General features: G+C 44.1%; 1 protein-coding gene across 1 annotated transcript in view; it reads left to right on the forward strand.

The window, feature by feature from the left end:
* The window catches only part of TRIM71 (tripartite motif containing 71), an 84942-nt gene that overhangs the window by 51732 nt on the left and 13056 nt on the right, over positions 1-20154 (forward strand). Inside the window, exons 2-3 of the mRNA XM_060180541.1 lie at positions 2455-2622; positions 19275-19409. Of these exons, the coding sequence (XP_060036524.1) occupies positions 2455-2622; positions 19275-19409 (303 nt within the window). The remainder of the gene's footprint in view (positions 1-2454; positions 2623-19274; positions 19410-20154) is intronic.

Consider the following 20154-nt stretch of genomic DNA (forward strand, 5'->3'; position numbering starts at 1 on the left):
TAGGACAGAGAGAAATGGAGAGGAGGGGAAGAGAAGGATAGACACCTGCAGACCTGCTTCACCACCTGTGAAGTGACTCCCCTGCAAGTGGGGAGCCAGGGGCTCGAACCAGGATCCTTATGCCTTTCCTTGTGCTTTGCGCCATGTGCACCTAACCTGCTGTGCTACCGCCCAGCTCCTGCAACATAACATCTTAAGTTGTATCTAGCTTTTGAAATTCTCGGGAAATAGCATAATTTATGCTGGGTCATGTGTTTCTCTCTTTTAATAATAATTTTAAAAAAGATTTTATTTATTTATTAATGTGAAACATAGGAAGAGAGAGAAAGAACCAGACATCACCCCAGTACATGTGCTGTCAGGGATTGAACTCAGAACCTCATGCTTGAGAGTCCAATGCTTTATCCAGTGTCACCTCCTGGACCACTAATAATAATTTTTAATGTTTTTATTTATTTTGGATGGAGACAAATTGAGGGAAGGGGAGAGGGAGGGAGGGAGGGGGAGAGAGAGAGAGAGAGAGAGAGAGAGAGAGAGAGAGAGAGACCGACTGACCTACTTAAAGCACTGCTTATGGAGCTTCTCCCAGTCTGCAGGGGACAGGGGGCTTGAACCAGGGTCCTTGTGCACTTGACAAGGTGTGTCACTATCCGACTCCCACATACTTCTCTATTATTATATATCTTCACTCTGAATAGGCCAGGAGGGAGTGGAGAGAGCTCAGCTAGTAAGGCCTGCATTGCCATGAAGACCACGCAATTCTGATGCCCTAGTGTCCCACATACTATAGGTATCTCTTGATCTGGGTGGGTACGGACACCAAAAAAAGATCTGTCAGTGTGATACTGTTGGTTTTTTTTTTTTTTTTTTTGGGGGGTGGGCCAGGGAAAGGGGGGTAGCATTCTCTTTGCCTCTGAACCTTTCTGTGTGGGAATTCTAGTGTTGCATTGGTGGAAGAAACTTCTTAGATACTGCTTCCCTCCCTGGCTTTGTCCCACACCCAGCTATACCAGAGGCCGATTTCAGCTCTTGCAGACATTTACAGAGTGGTGCTAAAGTGCCCTGTGGAGAGGGGTACAATGCAACTGGCCCAGTTTCTGTGCCAAAGGAGCTTTTGCTCTTGAGACTTCCTCATTTATCTGCTAGTGGGGCTTGTGCCAAGCCGTCTCTCTCTTCCTCCCTCCCTGCATGCTGGGCCCCAGGGAAATACTTAACCTCACATAAAGCAGTTCTGTCAGCACACGCTGCTTCCCAGGGTCAACTTCTTGGGATAACTTGGCAGGAAGAAGAAAGACAAGAAGCTGGCTGACCTTACCACTAGCTTTTTGCCTCCATTCCAGAATATTAAGCTGGAGCTTGCCCGAGAGGAGGGGGTAGATGGGTAGATGGCCTCGTGCCGTGATGCATGTGCAGTTAATTCTGCCTCCTTGCCCTCTTTACACTACTTGCTCATGATCTGCAGAAAAGCTTCAGGTGTATTCCAGCACTTGTGCCAGCAAATCTTTGTTTCCCCCTTTAAGATTTATTTATCTTAAATTTGTATTTATTTGAAAGAAAAGAGAAACATGAGTTTAAAGACTGATTTATTGCAACCCAGGGTTAACACAGTCCTAAAACATTGAGCTCTCAAGCATAAGGTCCTAGGTTTACTCCCTGGCACCTATGCTCTGATTCTTTCTCTCCCAAATAAATACATAAATAAATCCATCTCTTAAAAAAATATTGGTCCTCGAGGTGACGCATTGAGGTACCAAGTTCAAACCCCAGCAGCACATGTACCAGAGTGATGCCTGGTTCTTTATCTCTTCCTGTCTTATTAGCAAATAAATAAATAAATAGATAAATAAATAAAATCTTTTTAAAAATTAAGTGATTTTTTTTTTTTTTAAAGAAAGCCTTATTAATGATAGGACTAGAACATCACTCTGATACATGCAATGCCTGGGATTGAATTTGGGATTCATCCCGAGAGAGTCCAGTCCTTTAACCACTGTGCCATCTCCTGATTTATTTACCACTGGGGGAGGAGGGAGTGGGCAGAGCATCGTTCCACCATCTGTGGTGCCGGGGCAATGAATTCTGGGACTTAATGTTTGAGAGTCCAGTGTCTAATCCACCACACTACCTCCTGGGCTGCTGGGTCACCAATCTTAGGCCACAAGGTTTCTGGGTAGTTTAAGATACAGGGAGACCTTGTACCCAGAGAGCTGTTAATTAAATTTCATCAAGGACATTGAGGTGTCTTGCTTATGGGTGCAGTGAAGGACTTGCTGATTTCCTCCTTGATTTGAGGCACTGTGCGGAGGAGAGGGAGCAAGCCCATGGTGCCCACAGCGGTTCCGTTTCCCTTTGAGGGGTGTGCTTGCTGCCTGGGAAGGGTGGTTGCCAGGGCACACCCCCGCCCCCCCAAACACACACAGACCTCTAACAAATCCTATCTGCTTCTGTTCCCAGGTGCTGCATCTGTACTGTGACACTTGCTCCATGCCCATCTGTCGGGAGTGTACTATGGGCCGGCACCGTGGCCACAGCTTTATCTACCTCCAGGAGGCGCTGCAGGACTTCCGGGCACTCACCATCCAGCTGTTGGCTGATGCTCAGCAGGGCCGTCAGGCAATCCAGGTTGGTCCTCCCCCACCCTTCTGCAAGGAGAATTTGCTTAAAACCCTTGCCATTCCTCTCCAGCTGTAGACTCCACCATGCATGGGCCTATGGGAACACATAGGATGTCCATGTTCTCCAGGGGCAGGGAAGACGCCTCCTACAGTGTGATGAGAGAGAGGCCTGGGACCATGGCTTGGGCACGTGGTCCTCCCCAAGTCCTCAGGGACATTAGCTTATTGCTCTTAACTGCTTCTCACAGAGAATAGTCAGTTGATTGTAGGAGAGAAGTAAATGAGTGTCACAAATGATTTCCTGGTTGGTAAAGTTTCACCCTGGTCCTTTGTCGCTGAACCCCCATACTTTCGGAAAGGAAAGTGTATAACTTTGAGGCATGTCTGAGATCTCTTTCAAAATTAGGTTGAGAGTGTGCCTAGAAGGATATTGCCAGGTATTTAGGTATGTAGTTTAGGAAAACAGAAAGTTGCCTTATTTCACAGAATACTCATGAAAGTCAAGGAAGATTGCTAAAAGCTACTTACATTGTAGAGAATTTAAATAAAATAACATTTAAAAAAAATCGCAGCAATTGATCATGTGCTCTAGAGGACAGAAGCAGGGTTTAGGCTTAACAAATTTATTCAACAACCGTGCTGTTCCTGGGCATGATAATGAAACAACCTGTTCTGATGAACCAGGTTACCTGATGACAGAAGCCATAAAATTGAAAGTTATGAAGTTGTAGGCTGTGTTTCCATAGCGACCAGCCTCTGTCATTCTTAGATGCCCGAGGACCTTTCTCACTTAGCCTGTTGCAAAGATTGTGTTTATCATAAACCCCGCTAGTGCACAGCTTTATTTGGGTGCTGTGCCCCATGAATACACTCGTTTGTGTATCCCAGCTTGATGCCACTGTAATCAGGACCTTGTCAAAGGCTTTATCCTACTGGTGTGTCCTGGACACTGGTTGAAAACAGTTCTGGTTCTCTCAGCTTTGGGGAAAGAGCCATGAATTGTCTTGATTCTTTAGAGGCATCAGAAGGAGTAGATTTGTGGTTAAAACTAATAGAATCTCAGAGAAATGAGAATTTGAACTTTTTGTGGAGAGTAGAGAGGAAGATAATTTTGCCAGTTGGGCTTAACTTTTTAATATATATTTTTATTTATTCCCTTTTGTTGTTCTTGGTTGTTTTATTGTTGTAGTTATTATTGTTATTATTGATGTCGTTGTTGGATAGGACAGAGAGAAATGGAGAGAGGCGGGGAAGACGGGGAGAGAAAGATAGACACCTGTGAAGTGACCCCCCTGCAGGTGGGGAGCCGGGAGCTCAAACCGGTATCCTTGCGCTGGTCCTTGCGCTTCGTGCCACCTGCACTTAACCTGATGCACTACTGCCCGACTCCTGGGCTTAACTTTCTAAAGCAAATACATTCATTGTTAGATTGGAGTCTGCTGAGGGATAGTGGTTAGGACTACCATTACCTGATGACTATGGCTCAATGGACAAGGATCCAGGTAGAAAGTGGATACTTGGTGTTGGGGTGCGGACGAGAGGGTCCATTTGCTGATAACCTGTGTGACTCATTCACAAACACCTGCTGACCATACACTGCATAGACTGGAGTTGGCATGTTAGAAAGTCCTCTGGGGTGGGGGCGATAACACAGTGGTTATGCATGGGACCGCTTATGCCATACCACCATAAGCCAGAGCTGAGCACTTGGCTTTGGTTTAAAAGAAAAAAGTCCCCTGTAACTGGGTACATGCCTGTGTGTTATGGGAAAGGGTAGAGTCGATTTTCTTGTTCTGTTCTCCAACATCAGTGTATGTGGTGCCCTGGGCCCAAGCCTAGGTCTCATAGATGCAAGTCCCTAGTCTGTACTCTGAGCCGCCTCCCCTGCTGCTATCAGACTTTTTTTGAAATGTACATTCAGCCGGTGATCTGGGGAGGTGACTTGCCATTCCATCTCTGTCTGAACATTAGTTAGCAAGTCCTCAGCTCATTGACCATTTATAGAAAACTGTGGAAGGTCCTCTATGAGTGTGGATTCATGCCTGTTAAGAGCGAAGTCTGTGGGTGTTGGTGAAAAATGCATCCTTGTGGTCCAGGAGGTGGCGTAGTGGATAAATTGTTGGACTTTCATAAGATCCTGAGTTCAGCCCCTGGCAGCACAGAAGCGCAAACCAGAGTAAAAGTCTGGTTCTCTCTCTCTCCTATCCCTCTCAGTTTTCTCTCTCTTTCTCCTCCTTATCCCTCTCATTAATAAATAAATATTTTTTTAAAAAAGAAAAGAAAACACATCTTCTTTCCCCGAGTTAACTCAGCACAGTTCTTTCTAAAAAAATATTACTTTGTATATTTGTTTATTCGAGAGGAGAGAGAGGACCAGAGCATCACTCTGGCTCATGTGGTGCCAAGAAGTGAATGCATGAGTTCCAACACCCTATCCACTGCCCAGCCTCCCCAGCCACACAACAAACTTAACTTGTCACAACATAGCTGTCTAGGACAGGGAGTGTCAGTTGAGGGAAAGATTAGTGACAAGATAAATTTGCTCTAGCTGAGAGAAAAATTATGTAATCTCCAAAATTGACCCTCCCTCTTAGGTTAGAAGACTAGTGTGATCCAGTGTTCTGTATCTGGCTTCTTTGTAGGGGTTCAGTCAGTTCACTGAGTAGTAAAACAGGGAAGAGTGCATGATTGATATATAGTCTTATTTATTGGTTAGAGACAGCCAGAAATTTAGAGGGGAGGGGGAGATAGAGTGAGAGAGAGACACCTGTAGCCCTGCTTCACCACTCACGAAGTTTTCCCTCTGCAGGTAAGGGAGGAGCAGGGACATGACTTGAACCCAGGTCCTTGCGCACTGTAACGTGTGCTCAACCAGGTGTGCCATCACCTGATCCCGTAAATATTTTATTTAATGAGAAAGAACCAGACATCACTCTGGTACATGTGCTGCCAGGGATCTAACTCAGGACCTCGTGCTTAAGAGTCTAGTTCCTTAGCCACTGTGCCACCTCCAGGACCACATGGAGTAAGATTTTTTTTTTTTTTAATGTATTTATTAGAAAGATAAGAGGAGAGAAAGAATGAGACATCACTCTGGTACATGTGCTGCTGGGGATTGAGCTCTGGACCTCATACTTGAGTCTAATGCCTTAGCCACTGCGCCATCTCCTGGACCACTTCATTTGTTTATTAACAAGAGCTCTGCTAAACTCTGGCCTCTGGTGAGGTTTTAACCTCAGCCTGTTTTCAGCATTCTGAAGGGCTTTCATCGCTCTGTTGTTGTCAACAGTCAATAATGGGATTTAAAAAAATAAACCAGATCACTGCTCGGCTCTTGATTATAATGGTATAGGGAATTGAGCCTGGGACTTTGGAATCTCAGCATGAAAGCCTGTTTGCACAAACATTGATATCTACCTCCACCCTCACTCTCAATAATGGCATTTATGAGGAGACTCTGAACACACTTTTTTAATATTTATTTTCCCTTTTGTTACCCTTACTGTTTTTCATTGTTGTTGTAGTTATTATTGTTGTTACTTATTTATTTCCTTTTGTTGCCCTTGTTTTATTGTTGTAGTTATTTTTTTTAAATATTTATCTATTCCCTTTTGTTGCCCTTGTAGTAGTTATTATTATTGTTATTGATGTTGGATAGGACAGAGAGAAATGGGGAGAGGAGGGGAAGACAGGGGAGAAAAAGACACCTGCAGACTGCTTCATCACCTGTGAAGTGACTCCCCTGCAGGGGTTGGGGGAGCTAGAGGCTTGAACTGGGATCCTTAAGCTGGTCCTTGCGCTTAACCCACTGCGCTACTACCCAACTCCTTGTTATTGTTATTGATATTGTCATTGTTGGATAGGACAGAGAGAAATGGAGAGAGGAAGGGAAGAGAGGGGGAGAGAAAGATAGACACTTCCAAACCTGCTTCACTGCCTGTGGAGCGACTCCCCTGCAGGTAGGGAGCCGGGGGATCCTTACACTGGTCTTTGCGCTTTGCGCCACCTGCGATTAACCGCTGCGCTACCGCCCGACTCCCTGAACACAATTTTAAAAGCAGTGTTGTCCATTACTTCCAGGAGTTTCCTGGGAAGTAGCTCACTTGGTAGAGTGCACACTCAATATGCTTAAGAACCTGGGTTTGAGCCTATAGTCCACACTGTATAAAAGGGGAGCTTTGCAAATGCTGCTGTGGTGTCTCTTTTTTCCTGTGTCACTCCTGCTCTATCTCACCCTCTTATCTAGGAGGGGGAAAATGATACCATTGAAAGTGATGGAATTGTGGTCCAGGAAGTGGTGCAGTGGATAAAGCATTGGACTCACAAGCATGAGGTCCTGAGTTCAGTTCCCAGCAGCACATGTACCAGAGTGATGTCTGGTTCCTTCTCTCTCTCCTCCTATCTTTCTCATAAATAAAAATAAATTCTAAAAAGAAAAAAGAAAAAAAAAAGGAAAGGAAAGAACGTGACAGAATCACTCAGGCACCAAGCCCTAGTAGCATGCATGAGTATTAAATACTATGAGAAAACCATGAAGTGGGGCTGGGAGATGGTGCACATGTTACAGTGTGCAAGGACCCAGGTTTGAGTCCCCAACCCCCACCTGCAGGGGAAAAGCTTTGAGTGGGGAGGCAGTGCTGCAGATGTCTCTCTGTCTCTCTCTCCTTCTCCCCCACCCCCTTCCCTCTTGATTTCTGTCTGTGTCTATCCAATAAATAAATAAATAAAGATAATTTAACAATTAAAAGCCATGAAGTTGGGAGTCGGGTGGTAGCCAGCGGGATAAGTGCAGGTGGCACAAAGCACAAGGACTGGCATGAGGATCCAAGTTCGAGCCCCCGGCTCCCCACCTGCAGGTGAGTCGCTTCACAGGTGGTGAAGCAGGTCTGCACATATATTATCTTTCTCTCCTCCTCTCTGTCTTCCCCCCTCTTTCCATTTCTCTCTGTCCCATCCAATAATGACATCAATAACAACAATAAAACAACAAGGGCAGCAAAAGGGAATAAATAAATAAATAAATAAATAAATATTTAAAAAAAAACATGAAGTCAGTTCAAGAAAAAATAAAACCAAAGGGGGGGAAAACCCAGGATAATTATGAGGAGATAGTGTTCAAACATTTGCAACTTGGATCTCATGCACCTGTGATTTCACTGCTTCTCTACCTTTTTTGTCTTTCATATAGAGAGACACTAGAACAAGCTCCATTGTCATATCCCTTCCAGCTGGTGCCAAGATTAGAACCTGGGCTGTAAACATGGGAAAGAATCTGCCCTAACCTTTGAGCTGTATTTCTGGTCAAAACCAAAATGACGGCAGATGCTTTCTTAAATTATGATGGTATTATGTTGCTTTAAAAAAAAAAAAAACCTAAGACAAGCGTGTATATTCAAAACCGTGCTCTAACAATTGCACACATTTAAAATGTACAGCATAAGTTTGATAGGCATTTCACCCACAATAGACATCATCATGATGTCCACCACCTCTGAAGGTTTCTTTGTATGAAGGTATTCCTTCCCTCTTTGTTTCAAATAATCATTCAACTGTCATCTACTTTTTGTCTTTAAAACTTTGTTTTCTTTGAAGCAGGAGGTTAATTTACTCATAAGCAATATGGCTGCATTCTGCTCCCAGAAAGCAGTGGCCTACTTTTTTCAAGGGTTAGTCTCTCCTTATTTAAAGTAATAGAGATAAGAGACATAGATGGGGGGCCGAGTGGTGGCACACCTGGTTTTGCGCACATGTTACAATGCACAAGGACACAGGTTCGAGCCCCCAGACCCCACCTGCAGGGGGAAAGCTTCACAAGTGGTGAAGAAGTGCTGCAGGTGTCTGTCTCTCACCCCCTCTATCTCCTCCTCCTCTCAATTTCTGTCTTTCTCTAATACATAACTAAAGATAATAAAGAAAAATATATCAATGGACAATTCTTCAACTCTTTGCAACCATTCCCTACATGTTATAGTCATCCTTATGGCTCAAAGTAGTTGCTGGACTCAAGTCAATCACGTCTATGTTCTGGACAATGGAAAGGAAGTGAATATGCTCCCCGGGGCTTTAATATTTCTCAAGAAGTCTTTCCGAACCCATCTCATTACCCTGCCAATTACAGTGGAGTTTATATTCAAACTCACTGTAGCCTTAAACAAGACATGAATTTCTACAACTTTCCATATTTCGTGCTAATAGTAAGACAGTATTAGTGATAAAGGCAAAAATGGGTGATATCCAACCAGTTCTCTTTGTGCCTATTTGCTTCATTTCATTTCTTGAAAGTCGGGGGGGGGGGTTTGGACAGTGGCACATACCATGAACAAGGACTCAGATTTGAGTTTCTACTCCCTACCTGCAGAGGAAGCTTCTTGAACAGTGAAGCAAGTATGTAAGTCTCTTTTTCTCTCTCCCTCTATCTCCCCCCTCTTCAATTTATTTCTATCCTATCAAATAAAGGGGGGGGGTGAGGGAGAGATGGCCTGTAGGAGCAGTGGATTCATCATTCAGTAACTGAGCCCCAGAGATAACCATGGTGACAATAAAAAAATAATGAAGTTTATGTAGTTAGTCAACATCTGCACCATTCACATAAAGAGTGATGTCCACACTGCTAGGAAATGACTAAGCATAGTTACTTCAAATTGTATAAATGAAATTGTAAATTAATCTAGACTTTATGAGGATTGCTGTTGTCCGTGAATTTGTTTGTATTGATCACTTTATTGGGCCAATTAACCTGAAATACATCTGTTTGCTATGATAGGAAGCTCACTACAATGAATGCCAGGAATGCCTACTATCTAATGTGAACGTATACAGACTATATATAAACTATCCTAGGAAGTAGGTCAAGGAAACACTTTTTTCCTATTACAGGCAAGGGTTTAGGAGAAAATTGCTTTGCCCAAGATCCCAGATCTCATTAACCTTTCTTCTCATCAGTTAGAATAAACAGTCCCTGTTTACCAGGTTTCCTCTCTGATTCAGGCACTTCTGAAATAGATGCTCTGCGTGTACACTGTAGTGCCGAAAGCATGTCAGTACACATTCTCTTAGCTTTTGCGGAGAGAATAACGTGCTTAACAGAGACTGTGTGGCATCCTGATGTCACCGTGACAAATAGTAGAGAACTTGCCCTTTGAATCAAAGCTGATGGTCATGTTTCTTATTTGGGAGACAGATGTGCTCTTTGTCTCCCCTCTCAATGTCTGTGTACAGACAAGATCATGGTTAAATGGTAATACGACAGCATTATCTAAACCTTAATTAAGACACTTGGTTGCAATTGACTAACGGAATAATGAACGATCTCTAGTGACCAGGTAGTACATGAGTGGGGTTCTTTTCTTTCTTTCTTTTTTAATATTTATTTATTTATTCCCTTTTCTTGCCCTTGTTTTTTATTGTTGTAGTTATTATTATTGGTGTCGTCGTTGTTAGATAAGACAGAGGGAAATAGGGGGAGAGAAAGACAGACACCTGCAGACCTGTTTCACCACCTGTGAAACAACTCCCCTGCAGGTGGGGAGCCAGGGGCTTGAACCGGCATCCTTAGGCAGGTCCTTATGCTTTGTGCCACGTGTGCTTAACCCGCTGCTCTACCCCCCGACTCCCATGAGTGGGGTTCTGAGAGGGTGTTGAGGACCTAAGTTAGTGATGGAATAAGTGTACAGACACCTCACAGACAGAAGAAAAACTGTACCCATGTGATGACTGTCTTGTTTCCCTAGGAAAAAAATTAATTAAATAAAAGAATATGGACCCATCAGGCTTCAGGTATCCAGGGATGCATCAGCACTCCGGTCACTCAGATCAGCCCTTCCCCATGATAAACCTCATTCTTGTACTCACCAGGTTTTTTTTGTTTTGTTTTGTTTTTGTCTTTTTTTTTTGTCCTGGCAGTGGAGAGAAGGTTAGTCATCAATGGAGGGCTTTTCAGTATTGCTCTTTGTCATGAGCCATTCTTGGGAGGGGAGACTTACGTTTACATTCCCTTCTTTTCTCCTTTCTTCACACTCTCCTTTTGTGGCATAGGGAGGAGACTTGGACCATCTATATGCTAAGCACCCTTGATTGGCATAATGTCCTTGAGCAGTGGCATAGAGGGCATTACGATTGCAGGCTCCCACTGGACCAAAATGAATGAGTGCAGGAACCCATTTCAGGAAACAAATGATACTTGATAGACAAGTTAGTTCATGTCCTTCCAGATTTAGACCACCTTTTAGATGAGTGTCAGTGACATTGTATAATGTATCTGATTTAATTTTTATTTTACTTTATTTTATTACCAGAGCACTGCTCAGCTCTGGCTTGTGGTGGTAGAGGGTTGAACCTGGGACTTCAGAGCCTCAGGCACGAGAGTCTCTTTGTATAACCATTGTGCTATCTACCCTGCCCTCTGACTTAATTTTTATTTGCCAGCCTTCATTTAATTACTCCCTTTCCTCAGTTAGGTACATTTGTTGATTACTAAGTATCCCCTTCAGAGTTAGAAATAAACATTCTCTAGAGACTCAAGAGTTATTTTGTTTTGATTTTATTCAGTTATCTCAAAACTCCAAATAACACCAATGATTTCATATTAGTACCAAAAGACTTGGGACTTTTACTGGTTTCTCTCCTGGATCAAATAACTTTTTATTCCAGGTTTCATAGATTTTTAAATGTGAATTGATGTTATTTCCCATTTTTTCCTTCCACATTTGGGTGTTATCTGCAGGCTATCCAGATAGCTTCAATCATTAGCCATCAGTTACCACTATTTTTCAAAGCAAGTATCATCATCTAATGCCTGACCTCTTTCCAATGAAACACCTAAGATTTGGCTCAGAGACTCCTTGTCTGTACTAAGTGACTAACTCAGTACTCAGTAGTCAGCTGGCACTCACCTGCCCAGAGATCTCCAATTTTAAATGTTGGGTTCAGTCAGTTAACATCTTTCCTCTTTCTTCTTCTTCTTCTTCTCCTTCTCCTTCTCCTTCTCCTTCTCCTTCTCCTTCTCCTTCTCCTTCTCCTTCTCCTTCTCCTCCTCCTCCTCCTCCTCCTCCTCCTCCTCCTCCTCCCCCTCCCCCTCCCCCGCCCCCTCCCCCGCCCCCTCCCCCGCCCCCTCCCCCTCCCCCGCCCCCGCCTCCGTTTGCCCTTCTTCCGTAGCCAGTCAACAGCATCAGGTTGAGCCTGATGTAAAGTTTCGAGACCTCCTTTGAATCTGGAGAGGTGGCAGTCGTTGACTATGTGGGTCATAGTCTGTCTGTAGCCGCAGGGGCAGTTCGGGTCGTCTTTGGCTCCCCAGCAATGGAACATAGCGGCACACCGGCCATGGCCTGTTTGATAGCGATTGAGGAGGGCCCAATCATAACGTGCTAAGTCAAAGCTGGGTTGACGCTTCCAGGGGTCTGTGATGAGGTGTTTGTTCTTCACCTCAGCTGACTGCCAACTCTGTTTCCAAGAGACTGGAACAGAGAAGTTCAGTGTAGGCGTAGGGGACCAGATTGGGTGACGAGACGTCAAGCGTTGGACAGGGTGGGCGAAGATATCCGCGTATATTGGCAGGTCCGGTCGAGCGTAGACGTGGGAAATGAACTTAGATGATGCCGCATCCCGACGAATATCTGGCGGGGCGATGTTGCTAAGAACTGGCAGCCATGGAACCGGGGTGGAACGGATGGTTCCAGAAATGATCCTCATGGAGGAATATAATTTGGAATCGACCAAGTGGACATGGGGGCTACGGAACCATACTGGGACACAGTATTCTGCAGTGGAATAGCATAATGCCAGAGATGATGATCGTAGTGTGGAAGCGCTCGTGCCCCATGAGGAGCTGGCCAGTCTTGCAATGATGTGATTCCTCGCGCCCACCTTTGCTGCAGTTTTTATGAGATGTTCGTGAAATGACAGAGTGCGATCGAGAGTAACGCCAAGATAGACTGGCTGGGCTTCATGCCGGATTCTTGTATCGCCAAGCTGCACATTAAGCTCACGCGAGGCCGAGGCATGGTGTAGATGGAAAACAGATGATACCGTTTTTTGCAGTGCTAGGGATTAGTCGCCATTTTGTACAGTAATCAGATATCAGAGACATGTCTTTCGTGAGTGTTTCCTCGAGGATGTCGAACTTGGATGCCTGAGTTGCACAGCAGATGTCATCTAAAGCATAGTATCTACCCTCTCAAGCCTCATGCTCTTTTTTTTTTTTTTTTTAAAACCAGATCACTTCTCAGCTCTGGCTTATTGTGGCACAGGGGATTGAACCTGGGACTTTGGAAGCTCAGACACAAGAGTGTATTTGCATAACCATTATGCTTTCTGCCCTGCCCTGTGATAACTTTTTTCTTCTTTAAAAGTATGTTATAGGTGGTACAGTGATTAAAGCTTTGGAATTTCAAGCATGAGGTCCCAAGCAGCACACGTGCCAGAGTGATGTCTGGTTCTTTCTCTTTCTTCCTGTCTTTCTCATAAATAAATAAAATCTTTAAAAAAGGGGGGGGGGGTCGGGCTATAGCTCAGTAGGTTAAGCGCAGGTGGCGCAAAGCACAAGGACAGGCATAAGAATCCTGGTTCGAGCTCCCCACCTGCAGGGGAATCGCTTCACAGGTGGTGAAGCAGGTCTGCAGGTGTCTTTCTCTCCACCTCTCTGTCTCCCCCTCCTCTCTCCATTTCCCTATGTCCTATCCAACAATGATGACATCAGTAACTATAACAATAAAACAACAAGGGCAACAAAAGGGAATAAATAAATATATATATATATATATATTTTTTTTTTTAAAGTATGTTTTAGGTGAGGTCTGGGTGGGTTTAAAGTACACAAGGACCCAGAGTCAAGTCCCCAGTGCATACTTGCAGGGAGGAAGCTTCATGAGTTGTGAAGCAGTGCTGCAGGTATCTTTCCTCCTTTAAAAAATATTTTTTTAAACTTCGTGAAGCCTTCCCCCTACAGGTGGGGACCAGGGGTTTAATGTGAGCGCTTAACCAGGTGCACCACCACTCGGCTCCCTCTTTTCCTCCTTTATCCTTTCCTACCCCAATTTCTCTCTGTTCTATCAAAACAAATATAACAAGGGAATAAACAGTAGCTGGGAGAAGTGATTTGTCCTGCAGACACCGAGCCCCAATGATAACCCTGGCAGCAAGAAAATATGAAAAATAATGTTTTTCTCAACCCCGGAGGTGATACAGTGAATAAAGTGTCAGACTCTTGAGATGTGAAACTCAGAGTTTAATTCCTGCTGTCACATGTTTCACGGTTCTTTCTTTCCTTTCTCATTAACAAATGTCTTTTCCAAAAGATTGTTTTTTTATGTATTTTTATTTTCCCTTTTGTTGCCTTTTTAAAAATTTTTTTTATTGCTGCTGTTGTTGTTGATGTTGTTAGATAAGACAGAGAGAAATGGAGACCTACTTCACTTGTGAAGTGACTCCTCTGCAGGTGGGGAGCCGGAGGCTCGAACTGGGATCCTTACAATGGTCCTTGCTCTTCGTGCTACGTGCGCTTAACCTGTGCTACCGCCCAACTCCCAAGATTGTTTTTCTGTTTACAAAATTTGCCCAGCTCATAAAAGCACTATTCCCCCCCCTTGCCCCAAAATACTGTTTTTTGAGACAATAGGAACTAGTTCAGCAGATCCTGTCTGCATATCCTGGAGTTTGGGAAGGAAAGATATATTTTATTTTTACACATAGGGAGGGTCTTTTTAATGACTCAACCCTAGCAGTATTTTTGCAAACTTGAGGACCACTCAAATCACAGTAGGAGCATTGCCAATTCTTCTACCTGCTTAAAAAATGGAAGAAATGGTTGTTTTCCCTCAGAGAACTAGCAGGAAACACCAGGGCAGACACAAACCCAGCTGGGAGACAGTGGCATGACACTTCCCGTGCACAAGGTGTAGTTGCTGCTGCTGATCCAATTTTTGCAGGACTATTACTTTGATGTCTGCTAGGTTTTATATAGAAAATCAGTTTGGTTTAAGTATGACCTTGTATATAAGTATGACCTTAGTTTTAAGTCCTAAGCAGCTTCCTACCTCTGCTTTTCATTGAGAAAGTGTTAGTTAAACATGTTGCAACTGTTTGGTTTGGTTAAATCAGTCAAATAGTGATCTGGACTCTAGCTCTGTGCTAATTAATAACCAACACATCTGAGAACAGGATGTGGCAGGGTTTTTTTTTTTTTTTTAATTATTCTCCCAATGCTCCCCATGCATGTGATGCTAAGGCTGTAGTGCTTAGGACTATACACCCGGAAGTAGGAGATAGAACTTGTGACTTTTAATATCAGAAGCTTAAAAAAAGAAAATTCTGACAGTAAGAACTTAGTTCCAACTTCCGGTTTGTGCCACTCCCTAAATGAGCTGGACATGACTGCTGTATTTCTGGGTTCTTGAAACCCCCATTTTCCTCTCTTTGTTCTCCCAGCCTGAAGGGAGGTAGCTGCTTCCTGCAGTACTATCTGTCTCTAATCCTCTGTGTGCCCTTTGCCCTGGCAGTTCTCTAATATCTGTTTAACCACATTCCCTACCTTAAAATGTCTAAGGAAGTATCTCTATGAGTGAATTCTGACTTATAGCATTGATGCTAGAAATCTACCAGCCTCTTTTATATGTTTATATGCATATATCCTTGATTGATTATTCAAATTTTTTGTTTTTTCTATATTTATTTTCCATTTTGTTGCCCTTGTTTATTGTTGTAGTTCTTATTGTTGTTGTTGTTGATGTCGTCATTGCTGGATAGGACAGAGAGAATTGGAGACAGGAGGGGGGAGAGAAACACTTGTAGATCTGCTTCACCACCTATGAAGCTACTCCCTGCAAGTGAGGAGCTGGGGGCTCGAGCCAGGATCATTACGGCCCTTGCGCTTCGTACCACGTGTGCTTAACCCGCTGCGCTACCGCTCAACTCCTGATCATTCAAATTTTTATCTTCGAGGTAATTTTCTTTAAAGTTACTAGTTTGGGGGGGGGGGCGGTGAAGACAAAAACCAGAACATTACCCTGGCACATGTGATGCTGGGCATCAAACTCAGGACTCATGCTTGAGTCCAAAGCTTTCATCTCTGCCGCTTGTGGGATATTTGAATATACCCATCTGCTTCAGGACCTTGGCTGTTGTATTCCTTTTCGAAGGGTGTACTATGACACGACCACAACCCCATTGTGGAGGCTGGATATATAAAGCCAAGCTGTCAATAGGGCCATATCTCTTGGAGACTCTTTCCTTTTTTTTTTTTTTTTTTTTAAGATTTTATTTATTTATTAATGAGTAAGATAGGAGGAGAAAGAACCAGACATCACCCTGGTACATGAACTGCCGGGGATTGAACTTGGGATCTAATGCTTTAACCCTACTGTGCCATCTCCCGAACCACAAAGACTCTTCCCTTATTTTAGCTTCGGTTCACTTCCAGCAATCCTTGCATAACCCATTACTTAGGTTGCTCCCAATTTGTGCCCTTCTTGTCTCCACATGACATTTTGTGGATACTAGTATCTATAGACTGAGGAAAGAGACTGCCTGAGGCTCTGAGGTCCCTGGTTTAATCCCAAGCACCACAATAAACCAGAGCTGAGCAGTGCTGTGGTCTCTCTGTACCTCTCATTAAATTTAAAAATCTTTTTTAAGAAGTAGAATGTATGAACTGTTACTTTTACAGCCCAGTGACTAAGTCCTAGGAACTGTGTACACAGCCCCTACCAACCTTAATGTGCTATGACCCTGGGACAGTATTTTAAAGATCAATCAATTCCAGACATTATAGGAATATTCCCTGTTTTAAGAAGTGTCACCTAAGCTGGCTTTTGAAATGCGGGTGAATTTGAGGAGAGAGAGCTGTCTAGGCCACAGGCTGTCTGTGAACAGTCCAGAATATTGCCCACTCTGAGCTCAGCATGTCTTAGACCTCTCAGGCAGGGGCTGAGGTCTGCACTGAGCGGTCTAGCCCTGGATGATTCGAGGTCAGCACCATGTAGTGTGGCTGCTGTGCCGTTAATTTATCATCCATACCAAGAGGATTAAGAGTGGAAAAATAGGGGCAGGGGCCCAGTTAGAGGCAATCAAATAAGTCACCATTGTTTTATTAGATGAATATTCATTAAAATAACATCATGGCAACTGGAAAAATGACTCAAGTGGTAGAGCTCTGAATTTATATGCCAGAGGGTCTCGGTTTGATTTCCAGCACCACTTAATACTGGAGTGGTGCTGTCAGCTGTCTCTCATGACACCTTCTCACTGTAATCGATAAAATAAATCTTCTGGGCAGGGGTAGATAGCATAATGGTTATGCAGAGAGACTCATGCATTAGGTTCCAAAGTCCCAGGTGTTCAGTTCCCCACGCCATCATAAGCCAGAACTGAACAGTGCTCTGGTTAAAAAAGAAAAAGAATTAAATAAATCTTTTAAAAGTAAGGTATGTGATTTAATGTCATTTACAGTATAGGAAATCTCCACAACAGACAGATCATGTTTACCACATGTAGATTGTAGCTGCCATGGACGAGGGAGGAGGGCATATGAAGAATGGCTGGTTAATTAATGGGCAGTTTTCCTTTCGGGCTGATAAAACTGTTGTCAGACTAGATATGATAATAGCTGCACAACCCTTCATGTTAAATATTTTGCCAGTGTTTGCAAATGGAATGGGGCACAGAATGGGGCCTAGGTACATGGACAGGAGTAGCTGAGGGGGAAGGGTGGTGGAGCTTTTGTTTACCTGATGGATACCATAAGTAATAACAGCGTTTTGCTCTGTGCCAACTCTTTGCATGTACTGTCCTACATTTTCCTTAGTTAACCCACCCAGCTCCTAACCAACATACTTGATTTTTTTTTTTTTGCTTCCAGGGTTATTGCTGGGGTGAATCCACTGCTTCTGGAGAGTATTTTTCCCCCTTTTGTTGCCCTTGTTGTTTTAATAGTTATTGTGGTTACTAGTATTCTTGTCATTGATGTCATTGTTGTTGGATAGGACAAAGATAATGGAGAGAGGAAGAGAGAGAAAGATAGGCACCTGCAGACCCTGCTTCACCTCCTGTGAAGCAACCTCCCTGCAAATGGGGAGCCGGAGGCTGGAACTGGGATCCTTATGCCGGTCCTTGGGTCCTTGCACACGCATTGTGTGCGCTTAACCCGCTGCACTACTGCCCAGCCGCTCCCCCCCTACTTGATATATTCAGAGATATCCCAGTTTTAAATGTGTTCCATATCCTGGGAGCCCCCTGATCCAGCATATATGGATACAGTTCACCCTGAACTGATTTATTATTATTATTATTATTTGTGAGTGAGGAGGAAGAGAGATAGAATCAGTGCATTACTCTGGCACATGCGATGCCACTGCTTGAACTCAGAACCTCATGCTTGAGAATCTAGCACTTCACCCACCTCCTGGGGCTGCCTAGACAGATTCAAGCTGCCCCTGACTTAGAGCACCTGCTTGAAAACCTGTTGCCCTTTAGCAGTCAGTTTGGAATCCTTGATTTAATAGCTCTGTGTCTCAAAGAAATCCTTGTGGCTTTTCAAGATAGGTTATGTAATATTAATGGTAACACCAGGCCTTCTGTCTGAATTAATTTTGCATGAACAATAATATGTCTGATTAAACTGGCTGATTTACTAGGGCATTTGGAGAGGGGACTGGCTGTGGTGGTGTGTGGATGGTCTCTGAGGGCGGATCTGACATTCCCAGTTTGCATTTGGTGTTTGTTTGGTTTTGCTGGAGCCAACTGTGCTCCTCAATGAAGTCACAAGGGCGATGGTCTGGTGCTTGGAGTTTGCCTTACGTGTGGGTAAGCCCAGGCACCGAGGAAGCTGGTGAGGAGTTGCATGTGTCCCTGGAACAGAACATTTTTTAAATACTTACTTATTTTCCCTTTTGTTGCCCTTGTTGTAGTTATTATTGTGTTGTTATTAATGTCGTCGTTGTTGGATTAGACAGAGAGAAATGGAGAGAGGAGGGGAAGACAGGAGGAGAGAAAGATAAGACACCTGCAGACCTGCTTCACCACCTGTGAAGCGACTCCCCTGCAGGTGGGGAGTTGGGGGCTTGAACTGGCATCCTTATGCCAGTCGTTGTGCTTTGTGCCATGTGTGCTTAACCCGCTGCACTACCACCCGACTCCCTAAATATATTTTTAATCTTTATTTATTGGATAGAGACCACCAGAAATTGAGAGGGAGAGAGAGATACCTGCAGCACTGCTTCAGCACTTGCAATGCTTTCCCCCTGCAGGTGGGGGTCAGGGGCTCGAACCTGGGTCTTTGTAGCATGTGCACTCAACCAGGTATGCCACCACCCAGCCCCAGAACTGAATCTTTTCCACATCTGATCTGTCATTCCCAGTTTTCGGCTGTGACCCAGCTACACTGGTTTCACTGTGTCAAAGTATCTCTTAATAGTCCTGACATTCATTCACTGTGTAGGTGACATTTCTGGTACAAAGAAATCCAGGGCTTGCCAGCAGCTCCTTCTGTTACATGTTCAACAGATGCTATTCTCCCCCTAAGTGCCTGCTTTTTTTCCAAGAAAGTAGATCCAGGCAGTCTGGGGATGCCCCAGTTGTGGGCTTTCCAGACCTGAAAAGAAGCGTAGAGTGAAGCTAACCTGGGAAGTGAAGGTGTTTCCTAATGCCTTGTGATTGTTTCTGGTTTTCCAGCTGAGCATCGAGCAGGCCCAGACTATGGCAGAACAGGTGGAGATGAAGGCAAAGGTGGTCCAGTCAGAGGTCAAAACCGTGACTGCGAGGCATAAGAAGGCCTTGGAGGAGCGGGAGTGCGAGCTGCTGTGGAAGGTGAGCGTGCCACCCCCACCCCCCTGACTTTAGGGGAATCACAGCAAAACTCTCAGTCGATGCCTGTGTTTGATTATAGGTCCCAGCTGTACATTGAGAACACATGGTAGTTTCCCAAGAAGTTTCTGGACAGAAACAACCAAGGGCACCCAGAAAATTATGGGTGCTATATGTGCAGGAAAACAAGAAGCCTTTTCAGAAGCAGTTAGGTACTCGAGACTGGATGAAGTCTCGAGTTTTATATTACACTCAAAAGAAGGCAAAAAGAACGGAGTACAATTGCGACTATTATGAAAACAGGCTGCTAGGAAACATTCTTATTTTTGGTAGCCTGGCTAGTCGCACTTCCTGACCCCTTGTGGAAACCAGTTTCCCACTTATGAGGGCTGCGAGTGTGTGCCCTTTCTTCCTGTTGCAGCCACAAAGAGTGCTGATCACACTAGTGTGCTGTCTAGATAAAAATCAGCCAGAAAAAGGACACTCCACCCTTCTAAGTCACCATCTCAAGTGATTGATTTCTTCTCTGGTCTTTCATACATACCAGCACTTCACCCATTTCTGAAGGCTGTGCACAGTTGATTAAAGAAAAGAGCATCTTGATCATCCAGACCGAGAGGGTCCACTGCCCATAATCAGGCCCTGAAATGTTCTGTAAAGACACATTGGATTTTTACTTGTGTTTTCTATTTAGTTAGCTCCAAAGTGTCTGCTTTTTGCCTCTTCTGATCGTTCAAGGAAGACAGCC

The sequence above is a fragment of the Erinaceus europaeus genome, chromosome 21 (genome assembly GCF_950295315.1).
Source record: "Erinaceus europaeus chromosome 21, mEriEur2.1, whole genome shotgun sequence".
Taxonomy (NCBI): Eukaryota; Metazoa; Chordata; class Mammalia; order Eulipotyphla; family Erinaceidae; genus Erinaceus; species Erinaceus europaeus.